Genomic DNA, 23,007 nt, shown 5'->3' on the forward strand with positions numbered 1-23,007 from the left:
AGTATATCTAAAGAATGAAGCAAATTAGGTAATAGGAGTAAATTGGAATGTTGTTTAAAATTGTATTCTCTACCTTAATCATGAAAGAAAATGTTTGGGTATAGTGTCCCTTTAACGACCAAGGACGTACCCTGCACGTCGTTGGTCTTTGAAAGCAGTGGAAGCGATCCTGATCACTTCCAGCTGCTTTCATGTTATTGCAGTGATGCCTCGATATAGAGGCATCCTGCAATAACTTTTTTAAGCAGTCCGATGCAGAGAGAGCCACTCTGTGGCCCTCTCTGCATCGGCTATGATCGTTGGTGGGTGGGAGCGTGTCCAGGGAGGCCATCAGTAGAGGAGGGGGGCGGGATTGCGTGTGCGCGGGTGTGCGCGTGCACGGGAGCGTGCACGCGCGTGCACGGGCGCGTGTGCGCGTGCACGGGAGCGTGCACGGGAGCGTGCGCGCGTGCACGTGTGAAACTGCCAAAAAAATAAATTGAAGTGGAAGAGGCACAAGGTGGGACTCAGTGGGAGAGAGGGTGGGAATAAAAAATATTAATGATCTGGGAGAGGGTGGGGGGTTGGGTGTTAAGGGGGGTAAGCTACACTACAGAAAATATTAAAATAAACTTTTGATTTCAAACTGGGTACTGGCAGACAGCTGCCAGTACCCACAATGGTGCACAATAAGGCAGAGGAGGGGGGTAGAGAGCTGTTTGGGGGGATCAGGGAGGTTGGGGCTAAGGGGGGGGGGTCCTACACAGCAGAATTATTTTATTTTTTTAAACAAAAAAAAACAAAACTTTTATTTTAGTACTGGCAGACTTTCTGCCAGTACTTAAGATGGCGGGGGACAATTGTGGGGTGGGGGAGGGACGACAGCTGTTTGGGAGGGATCAGGGGGTGTGATGTGTCAGGTGGGAGGCTGATCTCTACACTAAAGCTAAAATTAACCCTGCAAGCTCCTTATAAGCTACCTAATTAACCCCTTCACTGCTAGCCATAATACACGTGTGATGCGCAGCAGCATTTAGCGGCCTTCTAATTACCAAAAAGCAACGCCAAAGTCATATATGTCTGCTATTTCTGAACAAAGGAGATCCTAGAGAAGCATTTACAACCATGTGTGCCATAATTGCACAAGCTGTTAGTAAATAATTTCAGTGAGAAACATAAAATTGTGAAAAATGTAGCGTTTTTTTTCAATTTGATCGCATTTGGCGGTGAAATGGTGGCATGAAATATACCAAAATGTGCCTAGATCAATACTTGGGGTTGTCTTCTGCACTACACTAAAGCTAAAATTAACCCTACAAGCTCCCTACATGCTCCCTAACTAACCCCTTCACTGCTGGGCATAATACACGTGTGGTGCACAGTGGCATTCAGCGGCCTTCTAATTACCAAAAAGCAACGCCAAAGCCATATATGTCTGCTATTTCTGAACAAAGGGGATCCCAGAGAAGCATTTACAACCATTTATGCCATAATTGCACAAGTTGTTTGTAAATAATTTCAGTGAGAAACCTAAAGTTTGTGAAAAAATTTGTGAAAAAGTGAACGATTTTTTTTATTTGATGGCATTTGGCGGTGAAATGGTGGCATCAAATATACCAAAATGGGCCTAGATCAATACTTTGGGATGTCTTCTAAAAAAAAATATATACATGTCAAGGGATATTCAGGGATTCCTGAAAGATATCAGTGTCCCAATGTAACTAGCGCTAATTTTGAAAAAAAGTGGTTTGGAAATAGCAAAGTGCTACTTGTATTTATTGCCCTATAACTTGCAAAAAAAGCAAAGAACATGTAAACATTGGGTATTTCTAAACTCAGGACAAAATTTAGAAACTATTTAGCATGGGAGCTTTTTGGTGATTGTAGATGTGTAACAGATTTTGGGGATCAATGTTAGAAAAAAGTGTGTTTTTTTCCATTTTTTTTCCTCATATTTTATAATTTTTTTTATAGTAAATTATAAGATATGATGAAAATAATGGTATCTTTAGAAAGTCCATTTAATGGCGAGAAAAACTATATATAATATGTGTGGGTACAGTAAATAAGTAAGAGGAAAATTACAGCTAAACACAAACACCGCAAAAATGTAAAAATAGCCTTGGTCCCAAACGGACAGAAAATGGAAAAGTGCTGTGGTCATTAAGGGGTTAAAGCCGTGAAACGCTGGACAGTTTTTTTTTTTCTTTTTTAGGGAGAGGACAGTGATAATGATGACTTGGATGACGAGGCAATGATGGCTCTTGATGAAAATATTGCATCACTGTTTGCTGAACAGAAGAAGCGGATTCAGGCCAAAAAAGATGAGAAAGCTAGAATCAGGGTTGAGAAAATTCTTCGCAAGGAGTTCAAGACAAAGGTCTCTAACACATTATCTTCATTTATGATGCAAATGTTAAGTGGTAGATGTTGCACTGTAGTCAAAAGAAAAGGCACAATAATAGCAGGTTTTAGTTCTGCAGAAACTGCAATGTAGGAGCAACGTTGGTAGCAGATTACACAGTCTAGATTGGAGGGAAAGTCTTTTCTTTTTTCATTATCTGCGATAAAGCACATATAATCTCCAGTGCTATAGAATTTAGCTGCCAGCAATATGGTTTGTGGCTTTTGCAATGTATCCTTATAGGACCTGTAGGTGGCAGCATAGCTATGCTAGTTTAACCCAAAGTGCATGCTGTTTTTTTTTTTTTTATTTTACACACATTACAATAACTATCATTAGTTGTGATTTTATTCCAGAAAAGCAACTATTTAATTTTTGGGCAGTTGTAAAAAATGATATATTTTCACTTCATATATTCCCTTAAAGTGCTGATTAGCATGCATATTTTCTATACCACAGAAAACCTTGACTTCATTTGTTGCAGCCTCATAGCATTCAAGGGGTTAGGGACAGTAAACACCTTGAGATTTTAATACATGTTTAGCTATATATAGTGAAACATCTTTACAATATGCTATTTTGTTTCATTTGCCCCCTTTTCATGTAATTTTAGCTCTGAAAATTGTGGATTTTCTTATTCTCAGTGCTGTAAATTCACACTGCAGACTACTAAACATTGTTACATATCTTTCTCTAATTGACTTAAAGGGACAGTCTACACCAGAATTTTTATTGTTTTAAAAGATAGATAATCCCTTTATTACCCATTCACCAGTTTTTCATAACCAACAGTTATATTAATATACTTTTTACCTCTGTGATTATCTTGTATCTAAGCCTCTGCAAACTACCCCTTTTTTCAGTTCTTTTAACAGACTTGCAGTCTAGCCAATCGGTGCCTGCTCACAGATAACTTCACGTGCACGAGCACAGTGTTATCTATATGAAATGCGTGAACTAACACCCTCAAGTGGTGAAAAACTGTTAAAATGCAATCTGAAAAGAGGTGGGCTTCAAGGTCTAAGAAATTAGCATATGAACCTCCTAGGTTAAGCTTTCAACTAAGAATACCAAGAGAACAAAGCAAAATTGGTGATAAAAGTAAATTGGAAAATTGTTTAAAATTACATGCTCTGTCTCCATCATGAAAGTTTATTTTGGCCTAGACTGTCCCATTAAGCTGGTAACAACCACAAAGCAATACAATTTACACTGATTAGCCACAACATTAAAACCACTGACGTGAATTGAATAACATTGATTATATTGTCACAATGGCACCTGTTAAGGGGTGGGATATATTAGGCTGCAAGTGAAAAGTCTGTTCTTGAACTTCATGTGTTAGAAGCAGGAAAAACGGGCAAGCAAAAAGATTTGAGTGACTTTGACAAGGGCCAAATAGTGATGGCTAGATGACTGGGTCAGAGCATCTCCAAAACTGCAAGTCTTGTAGTGTGTTCCCGGTATGCAGTGGTTAGTACCTAAAAGTGAAGCAAGAAAGGACAACCGGTGAACCGGCATCAGGGTCATGGGCGCCCAAAGCTCAGTGATGCAAGTGGGGAGAGACGGCTAGCCCATCTGGCCCGATCACACAGAAGAGCTACTGTAACTGAAACTGCTGAAAAAAATAATGCTGGCAATGATAGGTGTCAGAACACACAGTTTGCTGCGTATGGGGCTTTGTAGCCGCAGACTGGTCACAGTGCCCATGATATGACCCCTGTCCACCGCTAAAAGCGCCTTCAATGGGGACGCGAGCATCAGAACTGGACCATGGAGCAATGGAAGAATTTTGCATCGTCTGATGAATCATGTTTTCTTTTAGATTAGGTAGATGGCCTGGTGCGTGTGTCATTTATCTGGGGAAGAGATGGCAGCAGGATGCACTATGGGAAGAAGGCAGGCTGGTGGAGGCAATGTTATGCTCTGGGAAACCTTGGGTCCTGGCATTCATGTGGATGTTACTTTGACATGTACCACCTACCTAGAGATTGTTGCAGACCATGTACACCGCTTCATGGCAATGGTGTTCCCTGATGGCAGTGGCCTCTTTCAGCAGGATAATGCACCTAGCCACACTGCAAAAAAATGTTCAGGAATGGTTTGAGGAACATGACAAAGAGTTCAAGGTGTTGCGTTTGCCGCCAAATTCTCTAGATCTCTATGATTGATCATCTGTAGAATGTGCTGGAACAACAAATCAGATCCATGGAGGCCCCACTTTGACACTTGTAGGACTTAAAGGATCTGCTGCTAATGTCTTTGTGCCAGATACCAGAGGACAAATTCAGAGGTCTTGTGGAGTCCATGCCTCAACTAATCAGAGCTGTTTTGGAAGCACAAGGGGGACCTACACGATATTACAATAAATGTGACTATCCTTGTTGTTTGCTCGGATTGGCTCCTCCAAATAAGGCAAGTGGTGGGCGGAGTATGACTATTGAAAAACAATTGCAGCAAATGAGATGTTCATTTGTTTAAAAAACAATTTTAATGCTCGTCTCTTGCAACACTACAATTCAGAGGATTGTTTTATGCATTTCCAGTCACTGTTTAATGCTCGTACTGTATTTAACCTTATTACATCTGCTTGATTGATGTTCTATATATTCACATAGAGCTGGAGAGATAATGTAAACTACAACTGCCTATTACATGTGAATGTTTTACCCTCTGCCCTGTTTTAATGTGCTGTATCCAGAAACAGTATTGCTGGTGGGACACATTTTTAAATGTTATCCACTCATGCAAGATGTAAACATGAAGACTAGAGTTAGAGTTCCCCTGAAATGTACTTTAATTTGCTAGCCCTTTGTAACATATGGCAGCCATGAGCCAATCACAGACTCATATGTAAACTTTTGCACATGCTCAGTAGTAGATGGTGCCTTAGTGTGCGTATGAAAAGGCTGAGCATGACTTAATAATGGAAGGTAACTGGAAAGTCTATTAAAACTACATGCTCTTGAGTCCTTTTAATATTACCCAGCAACACTGTTAGACAACTATATTTTTGTCTGCAACACAGGCTCCAAGATTGTATTTCCTCTGATATGGTTTACTTGGCATTGCAAACTGTAATGTTTATTCCACAACGCTGTTGACTGAACTCTCTTGTTCCTTACATACAATCACACTGTAAGGATTTTTTCTTTTGTTATTTTTTTTATTATTTAATGATATCTTTCAGCCCATTTATTTCACTTTTCCCTTCACTTTTAAAATGTATTTTTACATATATATTTATATATAGGTGTTGGACCTGGTTGAAATATTTGTGAAAAAGCAGCCTGAAAGTCCGTTGGTGTTTGATGTCATTGAGCCGTTGATTTCTGTGATTGAGCAAATTATGAACCGAGATTCCAGTCAGCAAGATCAGGATTTCCTCAGAAAAACTGCAGACATTTTTATGTAAGTATGCACACTTGCAAATTAAAAAGGCCAAGCCTTGCTTCTGTATAGCTCTATTTTTTGGATTTTGTTGGCTGCTGGAGGACTGACCTATTCCTTTATTGCAGGAATGATTTGTGTAAAGCCAAACGGTATTGTAAAGATGTTTCTGAGCTAAAGGAGGATTTGCAAGCTATGCTGGACCGGCTAATAAAAAGAGCTTGCAAACAGCATGATTCCTCTGTGGCTTTATACTGTTTCAGGTGAGTCTTCGGTAACGCCTACTGTTTTTCGGTAGCTCTACTCATGAGTGCATGTTTAGTTTTGAATAGAAGTATTTTTGCATTATACTTCTATTAGCAAAAGTTCCTCTTGTAAAATCTAATGCGGTGTCAGCAGCATACACATATATGTTGAGCATGCCCCCTGCACCCTTATTCATACAGTGCAGCAGCTCAGAAATCATGTCTGTTAATTATTTTGCATAAATTAAACCACCAATAACAATCTGAGCAGGTGTGGCACTTGAATGCATGTGTCAATGAGACTTTTTCCAGAAATATTTTTACTCAAAAAAGTATATTGCAAAAATGCTTACATTTATTTCATGATTCAAATTTTGTGTTTCCTGTCCCTTTAATCACAGTCAATTGGGACCATTCTATCCCATTAATTTACATTCAGCTAGATTACGAGTTTTGAGCGCTATAGGGATTTTAACGACCACGACAAAACTGCGTTATTTCACCTCCCTATAGCACTGGTATTATGAGTTTTAAAAAAAGCAGGCTTGTGCGGGCAATATGGTTGCGTTGAGCTCCATAACGCAACAAAATCAAGTGCTGCTGTTACGTGCTCGTGCACGATTTCCCCATAGACATCAATGGGGAGAGCCGGCAAAAAAAAAAGTCTTAACACCTGTGAAAAGCTCCGTAACGCAGCCCCATTGATGTCTAGGGGGGAAAAAACCTAACACCCTAACATAAACCCAGAGTCTAAACACCCCTAATCTGCCGCCCCCAACATCGCCACCACCTACATACAGCTATTAACTCCTAATCTGCCGCCCCCAACATCGCCACCACCTACATACAGCTATTAACTCCTAATCTGCCGCCCCCAACATTGACACCCCTACATTAAACTATTAACCCCTAATCTGCTGCTCCCGATGTCGCCACCACTATACTAAAGTTATTAACCCCTAAAGCTCTGGCCTCCCACATCACTACCACTAAATAAATCCATTAACCCCTAAACTTAACACCCCCTAACTTTAACATAATTAAATAGAGCTAAACTAAAGTTACAATTATTAACTAAATAATATCCATTTTAAACTAAATACAAATTTACCTGTGAAATAAAACCTAAGCTAGCTACAATATAAGTAATAGTTATATTGTATCTATCATAGTTTTTATTTTTATTTCACAGGTACGTTTGTATTTATTTTAACTAAGTAGAATAGTTAGTAAATAGTTATTAACTATTTACTAACTACCTAGTTAAAATAAATACAAACTTACCTGTGAAATAAAACCTAACCTGCCTTACACTAAAACCTAACATTACAAAAAAAACACAAAACACTAAAATTACTAAAAATAAAAATAACTAAATTACATAAAAAAACAAACACTAAATTACAAAAAATAAGAAACAAATTATCAAAAATAAAAAAGAATTACACCTAATCTAATAGCCCTATCAAAATAAAAAAGCCCCCCAAATTAAAAAAAACCCTAGCCTACAATAAACTACCAATGGCCCTTAAAAGGGCCTTTCTTTTACAAGATATGACGAGTCCACGGATTTCATCCTTATGGGATATCGCCTCCTGGTCAGCAGGAGGAGGCAAAGAGCTCCACAGCAGAGCTGCATAAATAGCTCATCCCTTCCCCCCCAACACAGTCATTCTCTTTGCCTGTGTTAGTGATAGGAAGAGGTAAAGTGAGGTGTTAGTTTAGATTCTTCAATCAAGTGTTTTTTATTTTCAAATTGTGCCAAAGTGTACTATTTTATATTAGAGCAGCCTCTGCAGTTATAGCTTTTTAACCCCGCTGCTGCTCTGAGGTGATGGTCTTAGAGAGCTTAACTAAGACCCTTATTTCTTCACAGGACCTCAGGAGGAAGAGTGGACCTCTTGACACTGTGAGAATTTTGTGCTGTTCCTCAGCATGGAGGTAAGGTCAGTCTTTGATTCTGGGGCCATGCAGCATATCTCAGTCGACTGTAATCTACCTTTGACATTGAACAGTATGTGTGTTCTCTTTAACAAGGGAGAGCTTACATACTGCTTAACTTCCAGACATTCTGGCACTTTGTTTTAGCCTAGAAGCGCTGGGACATCGCAGGGGTTACCTGTGTTATTGGGGCTTATTCTATTATGTTTATTAGTTAAATAAAGTAAATAAGTATAGAGATGGCTGACGCAAGGGGTCCGGTTTTATTACGCTGTACTGCAAGGCTTAATGCTTGAAGTGTGGGTACAGGGTTCTGGTACATGGCGGCTCTTTCCTTTTTTTCCCGGGGTTTGTGTTATGTGTTTACGCCCATGAGGGGCGGGGCTTGATATCGCACGCTTAGCCACGCAGTTTCTTTTTGTCTGGGTTCCGGTCGCATCCTCCTCATGGTTTCTAAGATTGCGTGTTGTGGCATATAGAACAAGCAATCTTAGGGAAGTCGATCTTAGCAGTTGACGATTAGTCTCGTAGGGGCAGGTAGGAGTCGCAGCAGAGCTGCGGCAGGGTGACTCGTTTTTTTTGGCACAATCTAATGTGAAGGTTATTATCGTGCAGGAAGAGGAATTTAAATATATATATATATATATATATATATATATATATACATATACAGAATTATCTCTGCACATTATCTATATAGGTCTTTTGTTAGACTGTTTCTTAAAGACACAGTACAACAAAGTTTTTGTTTTTAAACTAAGTCCTACTGTTAAATTAATTTTTCAATATTTGACCAAGTTTTTGCTTTTGCATATGTTATCATGGATGACCTTGAACAGCATACATGTGTTTAGATGCCATTGTGGAACCCCCGGTTACTCTTTGTGACACTTGTATTGAGAGAGCCTTACAATGTAAAGAGAAAATATTTTTTAATAAAGATATGTCTAAAGAATGTTCTCAGACCAATGAGATTCAGGGTATGCCGCATCTTTCTCCCCAAGCGTCACAGCCTTTAACGCCCGCTCAAACGACGCCATGTTCCTCAACGGCGTCTGCTTCTTTCACTTTGCAGGATATGGCTTCAGTTATGTTATCCATTCTCACAGAAGTTTTATCTAAGTTGCCAGTGTTAAAGGGCAAACACAGCAGGCCAGAGACCCATGTGGTTACTGCGACTTCTGATGCTTTGATGGCTATCTCCGATGTACCCTCCCAGGGATCTGATTTGGGGGGTAGGGAGGCCTTCTCTGAGGGGGAACTGTCTGACTCAGGAAGTGAATTACCTCAGACAGATTCGGACGCCATGTCCTTCAGAATTAAACTGGCACACCTCCGTCTGTTGCTGCGGGAGGTTTTGATGACTCTGGACGACTGTGACTCTATTGTGGTACCTCCAGAGAAGTTGTGTAAGATGGACAAATACTTAGAGGTGCCTTCTTACTCTGATGTCTTTCCGGTTCCTAAGAGAATTTCGGAAATTGTTACAAGGGAATGGGAAAGACCGGGTATCCCGTTTTCCCCTTCCCCTATTTTTAAGAAGATGTACCCTATAGCTGACACCGTTCGGGACTCTTGGCAAACGATCCCTAAGATGGAGGGAGCTATTTCTACCCTGGCTAAGCTTACGACTATCCCTATTGAGGACAGTTGTGCCTTCAAAGACCCTATGGATAAAAAGTTGGAGGGTCTCCTAAAAAAGCTATTTGTTCATCAAGGGTTTCTATTACAACCGACGGCCTCCATTGTACCAGTCACAACTGCGGCTGCCTTTTGGTTTGAAGCCTTAAAGAGTCTCTTAAGACTAAGACTTCTTTAGAGGAAATAATGGATAGAATTAAGGCCTTTAAGCTGGCTAATTCTTTTGTTACGGATGCCGCCTTTCAGATCGCCAAATTGGCGGCTAAGAATGCAGGATTTTCCATTCTAGCGCGCAGAGCCTTATGGTTAAAATCTTGGTCTGCGGATGTGTCCTCCTAAATCCAAACTTTTGGCTATTCCTTTCAAGGGAAAGACCCTATTCGGTCCTGACTTGAAGGAGATCATTTCTGACATTACGGGAGGTAAGGGTCACCTTCTACCTCAGGATAAAACCTCTAAGCAGAGGGGTAGACAGAGTAATTTTCGTTTTTTTTTTAAATTTCAAGGGAGTCTCCTCTTCCTCTTCCGCTAAACAGGAAGGGAATTTTGCACAAGCCAAGTCCGTCTGGAGACCCAACCAGGCTTGGAACAAGGGTAAACAACCCAAGAAGCCCGCTGCTGCTCCCAAGACAGCATGAAGGGGCGGCCCCCGATCCGGGACCGGATCTAGTAGGGGGCAGACTTTCTCTCTTTGTCCAGGTGTGGATAAGAGACGTTCAGGATCCCTGGACACTGGAAATTGTGTCTCAAGGGTATCAGTTGGAGTTAAAAAATTCCTTCCCAAGGGGAAGGTTTCTTCTTTCACAACAATTAGTACAGCTGGAGACACCAAAGTCACCAGAGTACTACTAAGAGGCGCCTAGGGCAGATATGGTACGATATAAAATCTTAAATATAGTACAATTTAGAGATAGATATTTACCATAAATGCTGTGGATGGTAAAGTACTGTAAAGAGATATATATGGCTACAATACTTTGTGACAAATAGATATCCTAACTCCTAATAGATAGATTCAAAATTAGAAAGGAAATATACAATAGGATTATGATGTGTAAGAACTATATTAGTCCAGTATATATAGTTAATTAATCAGGTCCAGCAAAGTCCAAATATTACCCAGAAGATATATGTGGTAGGCAATAATTCAACATAAGGTAGGTTGCTCCTCCAGAGTGTTATGCCAGGAACACAGATGGACAATCTAGAAGAAAATAGATAGAGGGCGCCACATGGTGCAGATCATATGAGATAAGAACAAAACAGTATGATCAAAGGAATCCTACTCACAAGTTGTTGCGCACATAAGAGTGCAGTAATCGCAGTCCGGAGCCACACGTCGTCCGGTAGACCACAATGGATAGATTACACTGATGGAGGTCCTCGTCTCACCAGGGAGAGTCCAGGGAAACCCAAGATGATAAAGTGGATGTGGATCAGTGCACCAAAGATCCAAACAGGGAGTCCAAGAAGGTGCTTGAGAAGGAGCCAAATGGATATGTCAGGCCAAAGCCCAAAAAAAAAGGAAATATAGTCGGCAGCAGATGGAGAATTTAAAAAATATAAAAATTTAATAACAATAAAAACAATAGCTTAGCTGTTGTTTTTATTTTTATTAAATTTTTATATTTTTTAAATTCTCCATCTGCTGCCGACTATATTTCCTTTTTTTTTTGGGCTTTGGGTATCCCTGGACTCTCCCTGGTGAGACGAGGACCTCCATCAGTGTAATCTATCCATTGTGGTCTACCGGACGACGTGTGGTTCCGGACTGCGATTACTGCACTCTTATGTGCGCAACAACTTTTGAGTAGGATTCCTTTGATCATACTGTTGTTTTGTTCTTATCTCATATGATCTGCACCATTTGGCGTCCTCTATCTATTTTCTTTCTTCTTTCACGATTATTGGTAGACCAGATAAAAAGAGAGGCGTTCTTACATTGTGTAAAAGACCTCTCCACTATGGGAGTAATTTTGTCCCGTTCCAAAACAGGAACAGGGGCAGGGGTTTTACTCAAACCTTTTTGTGGTTCCCAAAAAAGAGGGAACGTTCCGACCCAGTTTAGATCTCAAGAGTCTAAACAAGTTCCTCAGAGTCCCATCCTTCAAGATGGAGACGATTCGGACAATTCTTCCATTGATCCAGGAGGGTCAATGTGAGACTACCGTGGACTTAAAGGATGCATATCTTCATATTCCTTTCCACAAAAATCACCAGTTCCTAAGGTTTGCCTTTCTGGACAAACATTTTCAGTTTGTGGCTCTTCATTTCGGGCTGGCCACGGCACCCAGGATCTTCACGAAGGTTCTAGGGTCTCTGCTGGCGGTTCTCAGACCGCGGGGCATTGCAGTGGTGCCTTATCTGGATGATATTCTGATCCAGGCGTCGTCTTATCAACTGACAAGGTCTCATACTGACATGGGTGGAAGGTGAATCTAGAAAAGTGTTCCTTTCCTGGGAACTCTAATAGATTCTATATCCATGAAAATCTTCTTGACGGAAGTCAGAAAATTAAAGATTCTGAATACATGCCGAGCCCTTCAGTCCTATCCTCGGCCATCAGTGGCTCAGTGCATGGATTTAATTGGATTGATGGTGGCGGCAATGGACATCATTCCGTTTGCTCGTTTTCATCTCAAACCTCTACATCTGAGCATGCTCAGACAGTGGAATGGAGATTATGCAAATTTGTCTCCTCAGATAGATCTGGATCAGGAGACAAGAGACTCTCTTTTCTTTGGTGGTTGTCGCTGGATCATCTGTGCCAAGGGACGTGCTTCCGCAGACCTTCATGGGTGATAGTGACAACGGACGCCAGTCTACTAGGATGGGGTGCAGTCTGGAATTCCCTGAAGGTTCAGGGTGTGTGGACTTGGTCGGAGTCTCTACTTCCAATCAATATTCTGGAATTGAGAGCAATATTCAATGCGCTTCAGGCTTGGCCTTAGTTGGCTTCGGCCAAATTCATCCGCTTTCAGTCAGACAACACCACGACTGTGGCTTACATCAATCATCAGGGATGAACAAGGAGTTCCTTAGCGATGACAGAAGTATCCAAGATAATTTGGTGGGCGGAGGCTCACTCTTGTTATCTGTCAGCAATCTACATCCCAGGAGTGGACAACTGGGAGGCTGATTGTTTGAGCAGACAGACGTTTCATCAGAGGGAATGTGAACTCCATCCTGAGGTCTTTGCCACCCTGACTCTCAGGTGGGGCAGACCGGAATTGGATCTGATGGCGTCTCGTCAGAATGCCAAGCTCCCAAGATACGGATCCAGGTCCAGGGATCCTCAGGCCGAACTGGTAGATGCCTTGGCAGTGCCTTGGTCGTTTAACCTAGCTTATATGTTTCCACCGTTTGCTCTCCTTCCCCGGGTGATTGCACGGATCAAACAGGAGAGGGCTTCAGTGATTCTAATCGCTTTGCGTGGCCTTGAAGGACTTATGCCGATCTGGTGGACATGTCCTCTCTGCCGACGTGGAAGCTTCCATTGAGGCAGGACCTTCTCATTCAGGGACCCTTCCATCATCCGAATCAAATTTCCCTGCAGCTGACTGCCTGGAGATTGAACGCTTGATTTGATCTAAGCGGGGGTTCTCTGATGCGGTCATTGATACTTTGATTCAGGCACGTAAGCCTGTTACTAGAAAAATTTACCATAAGATATGGCGTAAATATCTTTATTGGTGCAAATCCAAGGGCTACTCATTGAGTAGGGTTAGGATTTCCAGGATTTTATCTTTTCTCCAAGAAGGATTGGAGAAAGGGTTGTCAGCTAGTTCCTTAAGGGGACAGATTTTTGCTTTGTCTATTTTGCTCCATAAGCGTCTGGCAGATGTTCCAGACATTCAATCTTTTTGTCAGGCCCTGACTAGAATCCGGCCTGTGTTTAGACCAATTGCTCCTCCTTGGAGTTTGAATTTAGTTCTTAATGTTCTGCAAGGGGTTCCGTTTGAACCCATGCATTCCATAGATATTAAGTTATTATCTTGGAAAGTTTTATTTTTGGTTGCTATTTCTTCTGCTCGCAGAGTTTCTGAGCTTTCAGCATTACAATATGATTCTCCTTATCTTATTTTCCATTCTGATAAGGTGGTGTTACGTACTAAACCTGGTTTTCTTCCTAAGGTTGTTTCTAACAAAAATATTAATCAGGAAATTGTTGTTCCCTCCTTGTGTCCTAACCCCTCCTCTAAGAAGGAGCGTCTGTTACATAATTTGGACGTAGTCCGTGTCTTGAAGTTCTACTTGCAGGCGACTAAGGATTTTTGTCAAACATCTTCGTTAATTGTTGTTTTTTCTGGGAACGTAGGGGTCAGAAAGCTACGGCTACCTCTCTTTCTTTTTGGCTGAAGAGTATCATCCGTGTTGCATATGAGACTGCTGGACAGCAGCCTCCAGAACGAATACAGCTCATTCTACTAGGGCTGTGGCTTCCTCATGGGCATTTAAAAATGATGCTTCTGTTGAATCCTAAGAATTCTAAGAAGGAGCGTCTATTACATAACTTGGACGTGGTTCGTGCACTGAAGTTTTACTTGCAGGCGACTAAAGAATTTCGTCAATCATCTTCATTATTTGTTGTCTTTTCTGGAAAGCGTAGGGGTCAGAAAGCTACGGCTACCTCTCTTTCTTTTTGGCTGAGGAGTATCATCCATTTGGCATATGAGACTGCTGGACAGCAGCCTCCTGAAAGAATTACGGCTCATTCTACTAGGGCTGTGGCTTCCTCATGTGCATTTAAAAATGATGCTTCTGTTGAACAGATTTGCAAGGCTGCAACTTGGTCGTCTCTTCACACTTTTTCCAAATTTTCCAAATTTGATACTTTTGCCTCGTCTGAGGCTGTTTTTGGGAGAAAGGTTCTTCAAGCAGTGGTGCCTTCTGTTTAGGTTCCTGTCTTGTCCCTCCCTTTCATCCGTGTCCTATAGCTTTGCTATTGTATCCCATGTAAGGATGAAATCCGTGGACTCGTCATATCTTGTAAAAGAAAAGGAAATTAATGCTTACCTGATAAATGTATTTCTTTTACGATATGACGAGTCCACGGCCCACCCTGTCGTTTTCTAAGACAGGTTTTTTATTTTTGTTAAACTTCAGTCACCTCTACTCCTTGGCTTTTCCTTTCTCTTCCTAACTTCGGTCGAATGACTGGGTTGGGGGGGAAGGGAGGAGCTATTTATGCAGCTCTGCTGTGGAGCTCTTTGCCTCCTCCTGCTGACCAGGAGGCGATAGCCCATAAGTAAGGATGAAATCCGTGGACTCGTCATATCGTAAAATAAATAAATTTATCAGGTAAGCATAAATTTCCTTTTTGTGGGTCATTGCCCCAAATATATCAGCTCTTTTACCTGTAAAAAAAAAAAAAAAAAAATACAACCCCCCCCCCCCCCAAATAAAATAACTATCTAAAAAATACCAAAGCTAACCATTGCCCTGAAAAGGGCATTTGTATGGGCATTGCCCTTAAAAGGGCATTTATCTCTTTTACATGCCCAGACCCTAATCTAAAAATAAAACCCACCCAAAAAACCTAACACTAACCCCCGACGATCCACTTACAGTGCCGGATGGATGAACATAGAAGATGCCGTTTGGATGAGGACTTCTTGCGGCCTGGATGAGGACTTCGCCGGCTGGATGAAGACGGAAGAGGCCGCGTGAATGAAGACTTCTTGCTGCATGGATGATGACTTCGCCGGCTGGATGGATCCTTCAAGCGGGACTTCAAGAACTGTAAGTGGATCGTCGGGGGTTAGTGTTATTTTTTTTTTTTAAGGTTTTTTTGGGTGGGTTTTATTTTTAGTTTAGGGACTGGGCATGTAAAAGAGCTAAATGCCCTTTCTCCAACATAGGTGTGTCCGGTCCACGGCGTCATCCTTACTTGTGGGATATTCTCTTCCCCAACAGGAAATGGCAAAGAGCCCAGCAAAGCTGGTCACATGATCCCTCCTAGGCTCCGCCTACCCCAGTCATTCTCTTTGCCGTTGTACAGGCAACATCTCCACGGAGATGGCTTAGAGTTTTTTAGTGTTTAACTGTAGTTTTTATTATTCAATCAAGAGTTTGTTATTTTAAAATAGTGCTGGTATGTACTATTTACTCAGAAACAGAAAAGAGATGAAGATTTCTGTTTGTATGAGGAAAATGATTTTAGCACCGTAACTAAAATCCATGGCTGTTCCACACAGGACTGTTGAGAGCAATTAACTTCAGTTGGGGGAACAGTGTGCAGTCTCTTACTGCTTGAGGTATGACACATTCTAACAAGACGATGTAATGCTGGAAGCTGTCATTTTCCCTATGGGATCCGGTAAGCCATGTTTATTAAGATAGTAAATAAGGGCTTCACAAGGGCTTATTAAGACTGTAGACTTTTTCTGGGCTAAATCGATTCATTATTAACACTTATTTAGCCTTGAGGAATCATTTATTCTGGGTATTTTGATATGATTATATCGGCAGGCACTGTTTTAGACACCTTATTCTTTAGGGACTTTCCCTAATCATAGTCAGAGCCTCATTTTCGCGCCGGTATGGCGCACTTGTTTTTGAGGACAGCATGGCATGCAGCTGCATGTGTGTGGAGCTCTGATACATAGAAAAGTCTTTCTGAAGGCATCATTTGGTATCGTATTCCCCTTTGGGCTTGGTTGGGTCTCAGCAAAGCAGATTCCAGGGACTGTAAAGGGGTTAAATATAAAAACGGCTCCGGTTCCGTTATTTTAAGGGTTAAAGCTTCCAAATTTGGTGTGCAATACTTTTAAGGCTTTAAGACAATGTGGTGAAATTTTGGTGAATTTTGAACAATTCCTTCATACTTTTTCGCAATTGCAATAATAAAGTGTGTTTAGTTTAAAATTTAAAGTGACAGTAACGGTTTTATTTTAAAACGTTTTTTGTGCTTTGTTATCAAGTTTATGCCTGTTTAACATGTCTGAACTACCAGATAGATTGTGTTCTGACTGTGGGGAAACCAAGGTTCCTTCTCATTTAACTATATGTATTTTATGTCATAAAAAAAAAAAAAAAAAAAAATTAGTAAAAATGATGCCCAAGATGATTCCTCAAGTGAGGGGAGTAAGCATGGTACTGCATCATCCCCTCCTTCGTCTACACCAGTCTTGCCCATACAGGAGGCCCCTAGTACATCTAGTGCGCCAATACTCCTTACTATGCAACATTTAACGGCTGTAATGGATAATTCTATCAAAAACATTTTAGCCAATATGCCCACTTATCAGCGAAAGCGCGACTGCTCTGTTTTAGAAAATTCTGTAGAGCATGAGAACGCTGATGATATGGTTTCTGAAGGGCCCCTACACCAATCTGAGGGGGCCAGGGAGGTTTTGTCTGAGGGAGAAATTTCAGATTCAGGAAACATTTCTCAACAAGCTGAACCTGATGTGATTACTTTTAAATTTCAGTTGGAACATCTCCGCGCTCTGCTTAAGGAGGTGTTATCCAATTTGGATGATTGTGATTATCTGGTCATTCCAGAACCACTATGTAAAATGGAAAAGTTCTTAGTGGCCCCGGGGCCCCCCGAAGCTTTTCCTATATCCAAGCGGGTGGCGTACATTGTTAGTAAAGAATGGGACAGGCCCGGTATACCTTTAGTACCTCCCCCCATATTTATAAAATTGTTTTCCTATAGTCGACCCCAGAAAGGACTGATGGCAGACAGTCCCCAAGGTCGAGGGGGCGATTTCTACTCTACACAAGCGCGCCACTATACCCATAGAAGATAGTTGTGCTTTCCAAGATCCTATGGATAAAAAATTAGAAGGTCTGCTAAAGATGTTTGTTCAGCAAGGTTCCCTTCTACAACCAATTGCATGCATTGTCCCTGTCACTGCAGCCGCGTGTTTCTAGTTTGATGAGCTAGGAAAGGCGATTATTAGTAATTCTTCTTCTTATGAGGAGATTATGGACAGAATTCGTGCTCTTAAATTGGCTAATTCTTTCACCCTAGACGCCACCTTGCAATTGGCTAGGTTAGCGGCGAAAAAAAAAATTCTGGGTTTGCTATTGTGGCGCAGAGCGCTTGGTTAAAATCTTGGGCAGCGGATGCGTCTTCCAAGAACAAATTGCTTGACATTCCTTTCAAGGGGAAAACACTCTTTGGCCCTGACTTGAAAGAGATTATCTCTGATATCACTGGGGGCAAGGGCCACGCCCTTCCTCAGGATAGGTCTTTTCAAGACCAAAAATAAACCTAAGTTTCGTCCCTTTCGCAGAAACGGATCAGCCCCAAGGGCTACGTCCTCTAAGCAGGAAGGTAATACTTCTCAAGCCAATCCAGCCTGGAGACCTATGCAAGGCTGGAGCAAAGGAAAGCAGGCCAGGAAACCTGCCACTGCTACCAAGACAGCATGAAATGCGGGCCCCCGATCCGGGACCGGATCTGGTGGGGGGCAGACTCTCTCTCTTCGCTCAGGCTTGGGAAAGAGATGTTCTGGATCCTTGGGCGCTAGAAATAGTCTCCCAAGGTTATTCTCTGGAGTTCAAGGGGCTTCCTCCAAGGGGGAGGTTCCACAGGTCTCAGTTGTCTTCAGACCACATAAGAAGACAGGCATTCTTACATTGGGTAGAAGACCTGCTAAAAATGGGAGTGATTCATCCTGTTCCATTAGGAGAACAAGGGATGGGGTTCTACTCCAATCTGTTCATAGTTCCCAAAAAAGAGGGAACGTTCAGACCAATCTTAGATCTCAAGATCTTGAACAAGTTTCTCAAGGTTCCATCGTTCAAGATGGAAACCATTCGAAAACTTCTTCCTTCCATCCAGGAAGGTCAATTCATGACCAAGGTGGATTTCAAGGATGCGTATCTACATATTCCTATCCACAAGGAACATCATCGGTTCCTAAGGTTTGCATTCCTGGACAAGCATTTCCAGTTCGTGGCATTTTCTTTCGGATTAGCCACTGCTCCTAGGATTTTCTCATAGGTACTAGGGTCCCTTCTGGCGGTGCTAAGACCAAGGGGCATTGCTGTAGTACCTTACTTGGACGACATTCTGATTCGAGCGTCGTCCCTTCCTCAAGTAAAGGCTCACACGGACATTGTCCTGGCCTTTCTCAGATCTCACGGATGGAAAGTGAACGTGGAAAAGAGTTCTCTATCTCCGTCAACGAGGGTTCCCTTCTTGGGAACTATAATAGACTCCTTAGATATGAGGATTTTTCTGACAGAAGCCAGTAAAACAAAACTTCTAGACTCTTGTCGGATACTTCATTCCGTTCCTCTTCCTTCCATAGCGCAGTGCATGGAAGTGATAGGTTTGATGGTAGCGGCAATGGACATAGTTCCTTTTGTGCGCATTCATCTAAGACCATTACAACTGTTCATGCTCAGTCAGTGGAATGGGGACTATTCAGACTTGTCTCCGAAGATACAAGTAAATCAGAGGACCAGAGACTCATTCCGTTGGTGGCTGTCCCTGGACAACCTGTCACAAGGGATGACCTTCCGCAGACCAGAGTGGGTCATTGTCACGACCGACGCCAGTCTGATGGGCTGGGGCGCGGTCTGGGGATCCCTGAAAGCTCAGGGTCTTTGGTCTCGGGTAGAATCTCTTCTACCGATAAATATTCTGGAACTGTGAGCGATATTCAATGCTCTCAAAGCTTGGCCTCAGCTAGCGAGGGCCAAGTTCATACATCAACCATCAGGGGGGAACAAGGAGTTCCCTAGCGATGGAAGAAGTGACCAAAATCATTCTATGGGCGGAGTCTCACTCCTGCCACCTGTCTGCTATCCACATCCCAGGAGTGGAAAATTGGGAAGCGGATTTTCTGAGTCGTCAGACATTGCATCCGGGGGAGTGGGAACTCCATCCGGAAATCTTTGCCCAAGTCACTCAACCGTGGGGCATTCCAGACATGGATCTGATGGCCTCTCGTCAGAACTTCAGAGTTCCTTACTACGGGTACAGATCCAGGGATCCCAAGGCGGCTCTAGTGGAGGCACTAGTAGCACCTTGGACCTTCAAACTAGCTTATGTGTTCCCGCCGTTTCCTCTCATCCCCAGGCTGGTAGCCAGGATCAATCAGGAGAGGGCGTCGGTGATTTTGATAGCTCCTGCGTGGCCACGCAGGACTTGGTATGCAGATCTGGTGAATATGTCATCGGCTCCACCATGGAAGCTACCTTTGACAGACCTTCTTGTTCTAGGTCCGTTCGACCCACTCCAGCTGACTGCTTGGAGATTGAACGCTTGATCTTATCAAAGCGAGGGTTCTCAGATTCTGTTATTAATACTCTTGTTCAGGCCTGAAAGCCTGTAACCAGAAAAATTACCACATAATTTGGTATATCTGTTGGTGTGAATCTGCAGGATTCCCTTGGGACAAGGTTAAGATTCCTAAGAGTCTATCCTTCCTTCGAGAAGGATTGAAAAAAGGATTATCTGCAAGTTCCTTGATGGGACAGATTTCTGCCTTGTCTGTGTTACTTCACAAAAAAGCTGGCAGCTGTGCCGGATGTTCTAGCCTTTGTTCAGGCTCTGGTTAGAATCAAGCCTGTTTACAAAATTTTGACTCCTCCTGGGAGTCTCAACCTAGTTCTTTCAGTTCTTCAGGGGGTTCCGTTTGAACCCTTACATTCCGTTGATATTAAGTTATTATCTTGGAAAGTTTTGTTTTTGGTTGCAATTTCTTCTGCTAGAAGAGTTTCAGAATTATCTGCTCTGCAGTGTTCTTCTCCTTATCTGGTGTTCCATGCAGATAAGGTGGTTTCGCGTACTAAACCTGGTTTTCTTCCAAAAGTTGTTTCTAACAAAAACATTAACCAGGAGATAGTTGTGCCTTCTTTGTGTCCTAATCCAGTTTCAAAGAAGGAACGTTTGTTGCACAACTTGGATGTAGTTCGTGCTCTCAAAGTTTACTTAGCAGCTACTAAGGATTTCAGACAAACTTTGTCTTTGTTTGTTGTTTATTCTGGTAAACGGAGAGGTCAAAAAGCAACTTCTACCTCTCTCTCCTTCTGGATTAAAAGCATTATCCGATTGGCTTATGAGACTGCCGGACGGCAGCCTCCTGAAAGAATCACAGCTCACTCCACTAGGGCTGTGGTTTCCACATGGGCCTTCAAGAACGAGGCTTCTGTTGATCAGATATGTAAGGCAGCGACTTGGTCTTCACTGCACACTTTTTCTAAATTTTACAAATTTGATACTTTTGCTTCTTCTGAGGCTATTTTTGGGAGAAAGGTTTTGCAAGCCGTGGTGCCTTCCATTTAGGTGACCTGATTTGCTCCCTCCCTTCATCCGTGTCCTAAAGCTTTGGTATTGGTTCCCACAAGTAAGGATGACGCCGTGGACCGGACACACCTATGTTGGAGAAAACAGAATTTATGTTTACCTGATAAATTACTTTCTCCAACGGTGTGTCCGGTCCACGGCCCGCCCTGGTTTTTTTAATCAGGTCTGATAATTTATTTTCTTTAACTACAGTCACCACGGTAACATATGGTTTCTCCTATGCAAATATTCCTCCTTAACGTCGGTCGAATGACTGGGGTAGGCGGAGCCTAGGAGGGATCATGTGACCAGCTTTGCTGGGCTCTTTGCCATTTCCTGTTGGGGAAGAGAATATCCCACAAGTAAGGATGACGCCGTGGACCGGACACACCGTTGGAGAAAGTAATTTATCAGGTAAACATAAATTCTGTTTTTTAAGGGCAATGCCCATACAAATGCCTTTTTCAGGGCAATGGTTAGCTTAGGTTTTTTTTAGATAGTTATTTTATTTGGGGGGGGGGGTTGGTTGTGGGGGTGGTGGTGGGTTTTACTGGGGGGTTGTTTGTATTTTTTTTTTTTTTTTACAAGTAAAAGAGCTGATATCTTTGGGGCAATGCCCCACAAAAGGCCCTTTTAAGGGCCATTGGTAGTTTTTTGTAGGCTAGGGTTTTTTTTTTATTTTGATAGGGCTATTAGAGTAGGTGTAATTCTTTTTTATTTTTGATAATTTGTTTCTTATTTTTCGTAATTTAGTGTTTTTTTTGTAATTTTTAGTTATTTTTGTTTTTTTTTTATATGAGATACTTTTTGTAATTTTAGAGTAGTGTTAGGATTTTTTTAATGTTTAGTTTAATTGGTAGTTAGTTTAATTTTAATTTAATAATTATAATAGTATAATTGTTAGTTTAAAATTAATTTATTTAATTTGACAGGTAAGATTTAATTTAAGATAGGGAAATTGTAATTTTAATATAAAGTTAGGGGGTTGTTAGGTTTAGGGGTTAGTTTATTTTAGTATATTTCGATGTGGGGGGCTTTCGGTTTAGGGGTTAATAGTTTATTTCTCCAACATAGGTGTGTCCGGTCCACGGCGTCATCCTTACTTGTGGGATATTCTCTTCCCCAACAGGAAATGGCAAAGAGCCCAGCAAAGCTGGTCACATGATCCCTCCTAGGCTCCGCCTACCCCAGTCATTCTCTTTGCCGTTGTACAGGCAACATCTCCACGGAGATGGCTTAGAGTTTTTTAGTGTTTAACTGTAGTTTTTATTATTCAATCAAGAGTTTGTTATTTTGAAATAGTGCTGGTATGTACTATTTACTCAGAAACAGAAAAGAGATGAAGATTTCTGTTTGTATGAGGAAAATGATTTTAGCAACCGTCACTAAAATCCATGGCTGTTCCACACAGGACTGTTGAGAGCAATTAACTTCAGTTGGGGGAACAGTGAGCAGTCTCTTGCTGCTTGAGGTATGACACATTCTAACAAGACGATGTAATGCTGGAAGCTGTCATTTTCCCTATGGGATCCGGTAAGCCATGTTTATTAAGATCGTAAATAAGGGCTTCACAAGGGCTTATTAAGACTGTAGACTTTTTCTGGGCTAAATCGATTCATTATTAACACATATTTAGCCTTGAGGAATCATTTAATCTGGGTATTTTGATATAATAATATCGGCAGGCACTGTTTTAGACACCTTATTATTTAGGGGCTTTCCCAAATCATAGGCAGAGCCTCATTTTCGCGCCGGTGTTGCGCACTTGTTTTTGAGAGGCATGACATGCAGTCGCATGTGAGAGGAGCTCTGATACTTAGAAAAGACTTCTGAAGGCGTCATTTGGTATCGTATTCCCCTTTGGGCTTGGTTGGGTCTCAGCAAAGCAGATACCAGGGACTGTAAAGGGGTTAAAGTTAAAAACGGCTCCGGTTCCGTTATTTTAAGGGTTAAAGCTTCCAAATTTGGTGTGCAATACTTTTAAGGCTTTAAGACACTGTGGTGAAAATTTGGTGAATTTTGAACAATTCCTTCATGTTTTTTCGCAATTGCAGTAATAAAGTGTGTTCAGTTTAAAATTTAAAGTGACAGTAACGGTTTTATTTTAAAACGTTTTTTTTGTACTTGTTATCAAGTTTATGCCTGTTTAACATGTT

At 41.7% G+C, this 23,007-nt stretch overlaps 1 protein-coding gene across 1 annotated transcript in view; it reads left to right on the forward strand.

Moving 5' to 3' along the window:
- MYBBP1A (MYB binding protein 1a) overlaps positions 1-23,007 on the forward strand; it is a 203,715-nt gene that overhangs the window by 73,390 nt on the left and 107,318 nt on the right. Inside the window, exons 18-20 of the mRNA XM_053707495.1 lie at positions 2,195-2,359; positions 5,637-5,794; positions 5,902-6,036. Coding sequence (XP_053563470.1) covers positions 2,195-2,359; positions 5,637-5,794; positions 5,902-6,036 — 458 coding nt within the window. The remainder of the gene's footprint in view (positions 1-2,194; positions 2,360-5,636; positions 5,795-5,901; positions 6,037-23,007) is intronic.

Source organism: Bombina bombina, chromosome 3 (genome assembly GCF_027579735.1).
Source record: "Bombina bombina isolate aBomBom1 chromosome 3, aBomBom1.pri, whole genome shotgun sequence".
Taxonomy (NCBI): domain Eukaryota; kingdom Metazoa; phylum Chordata; class Amphibia; order Anura; family Bombinatoridae; genus Bombina; species Bombina bombina.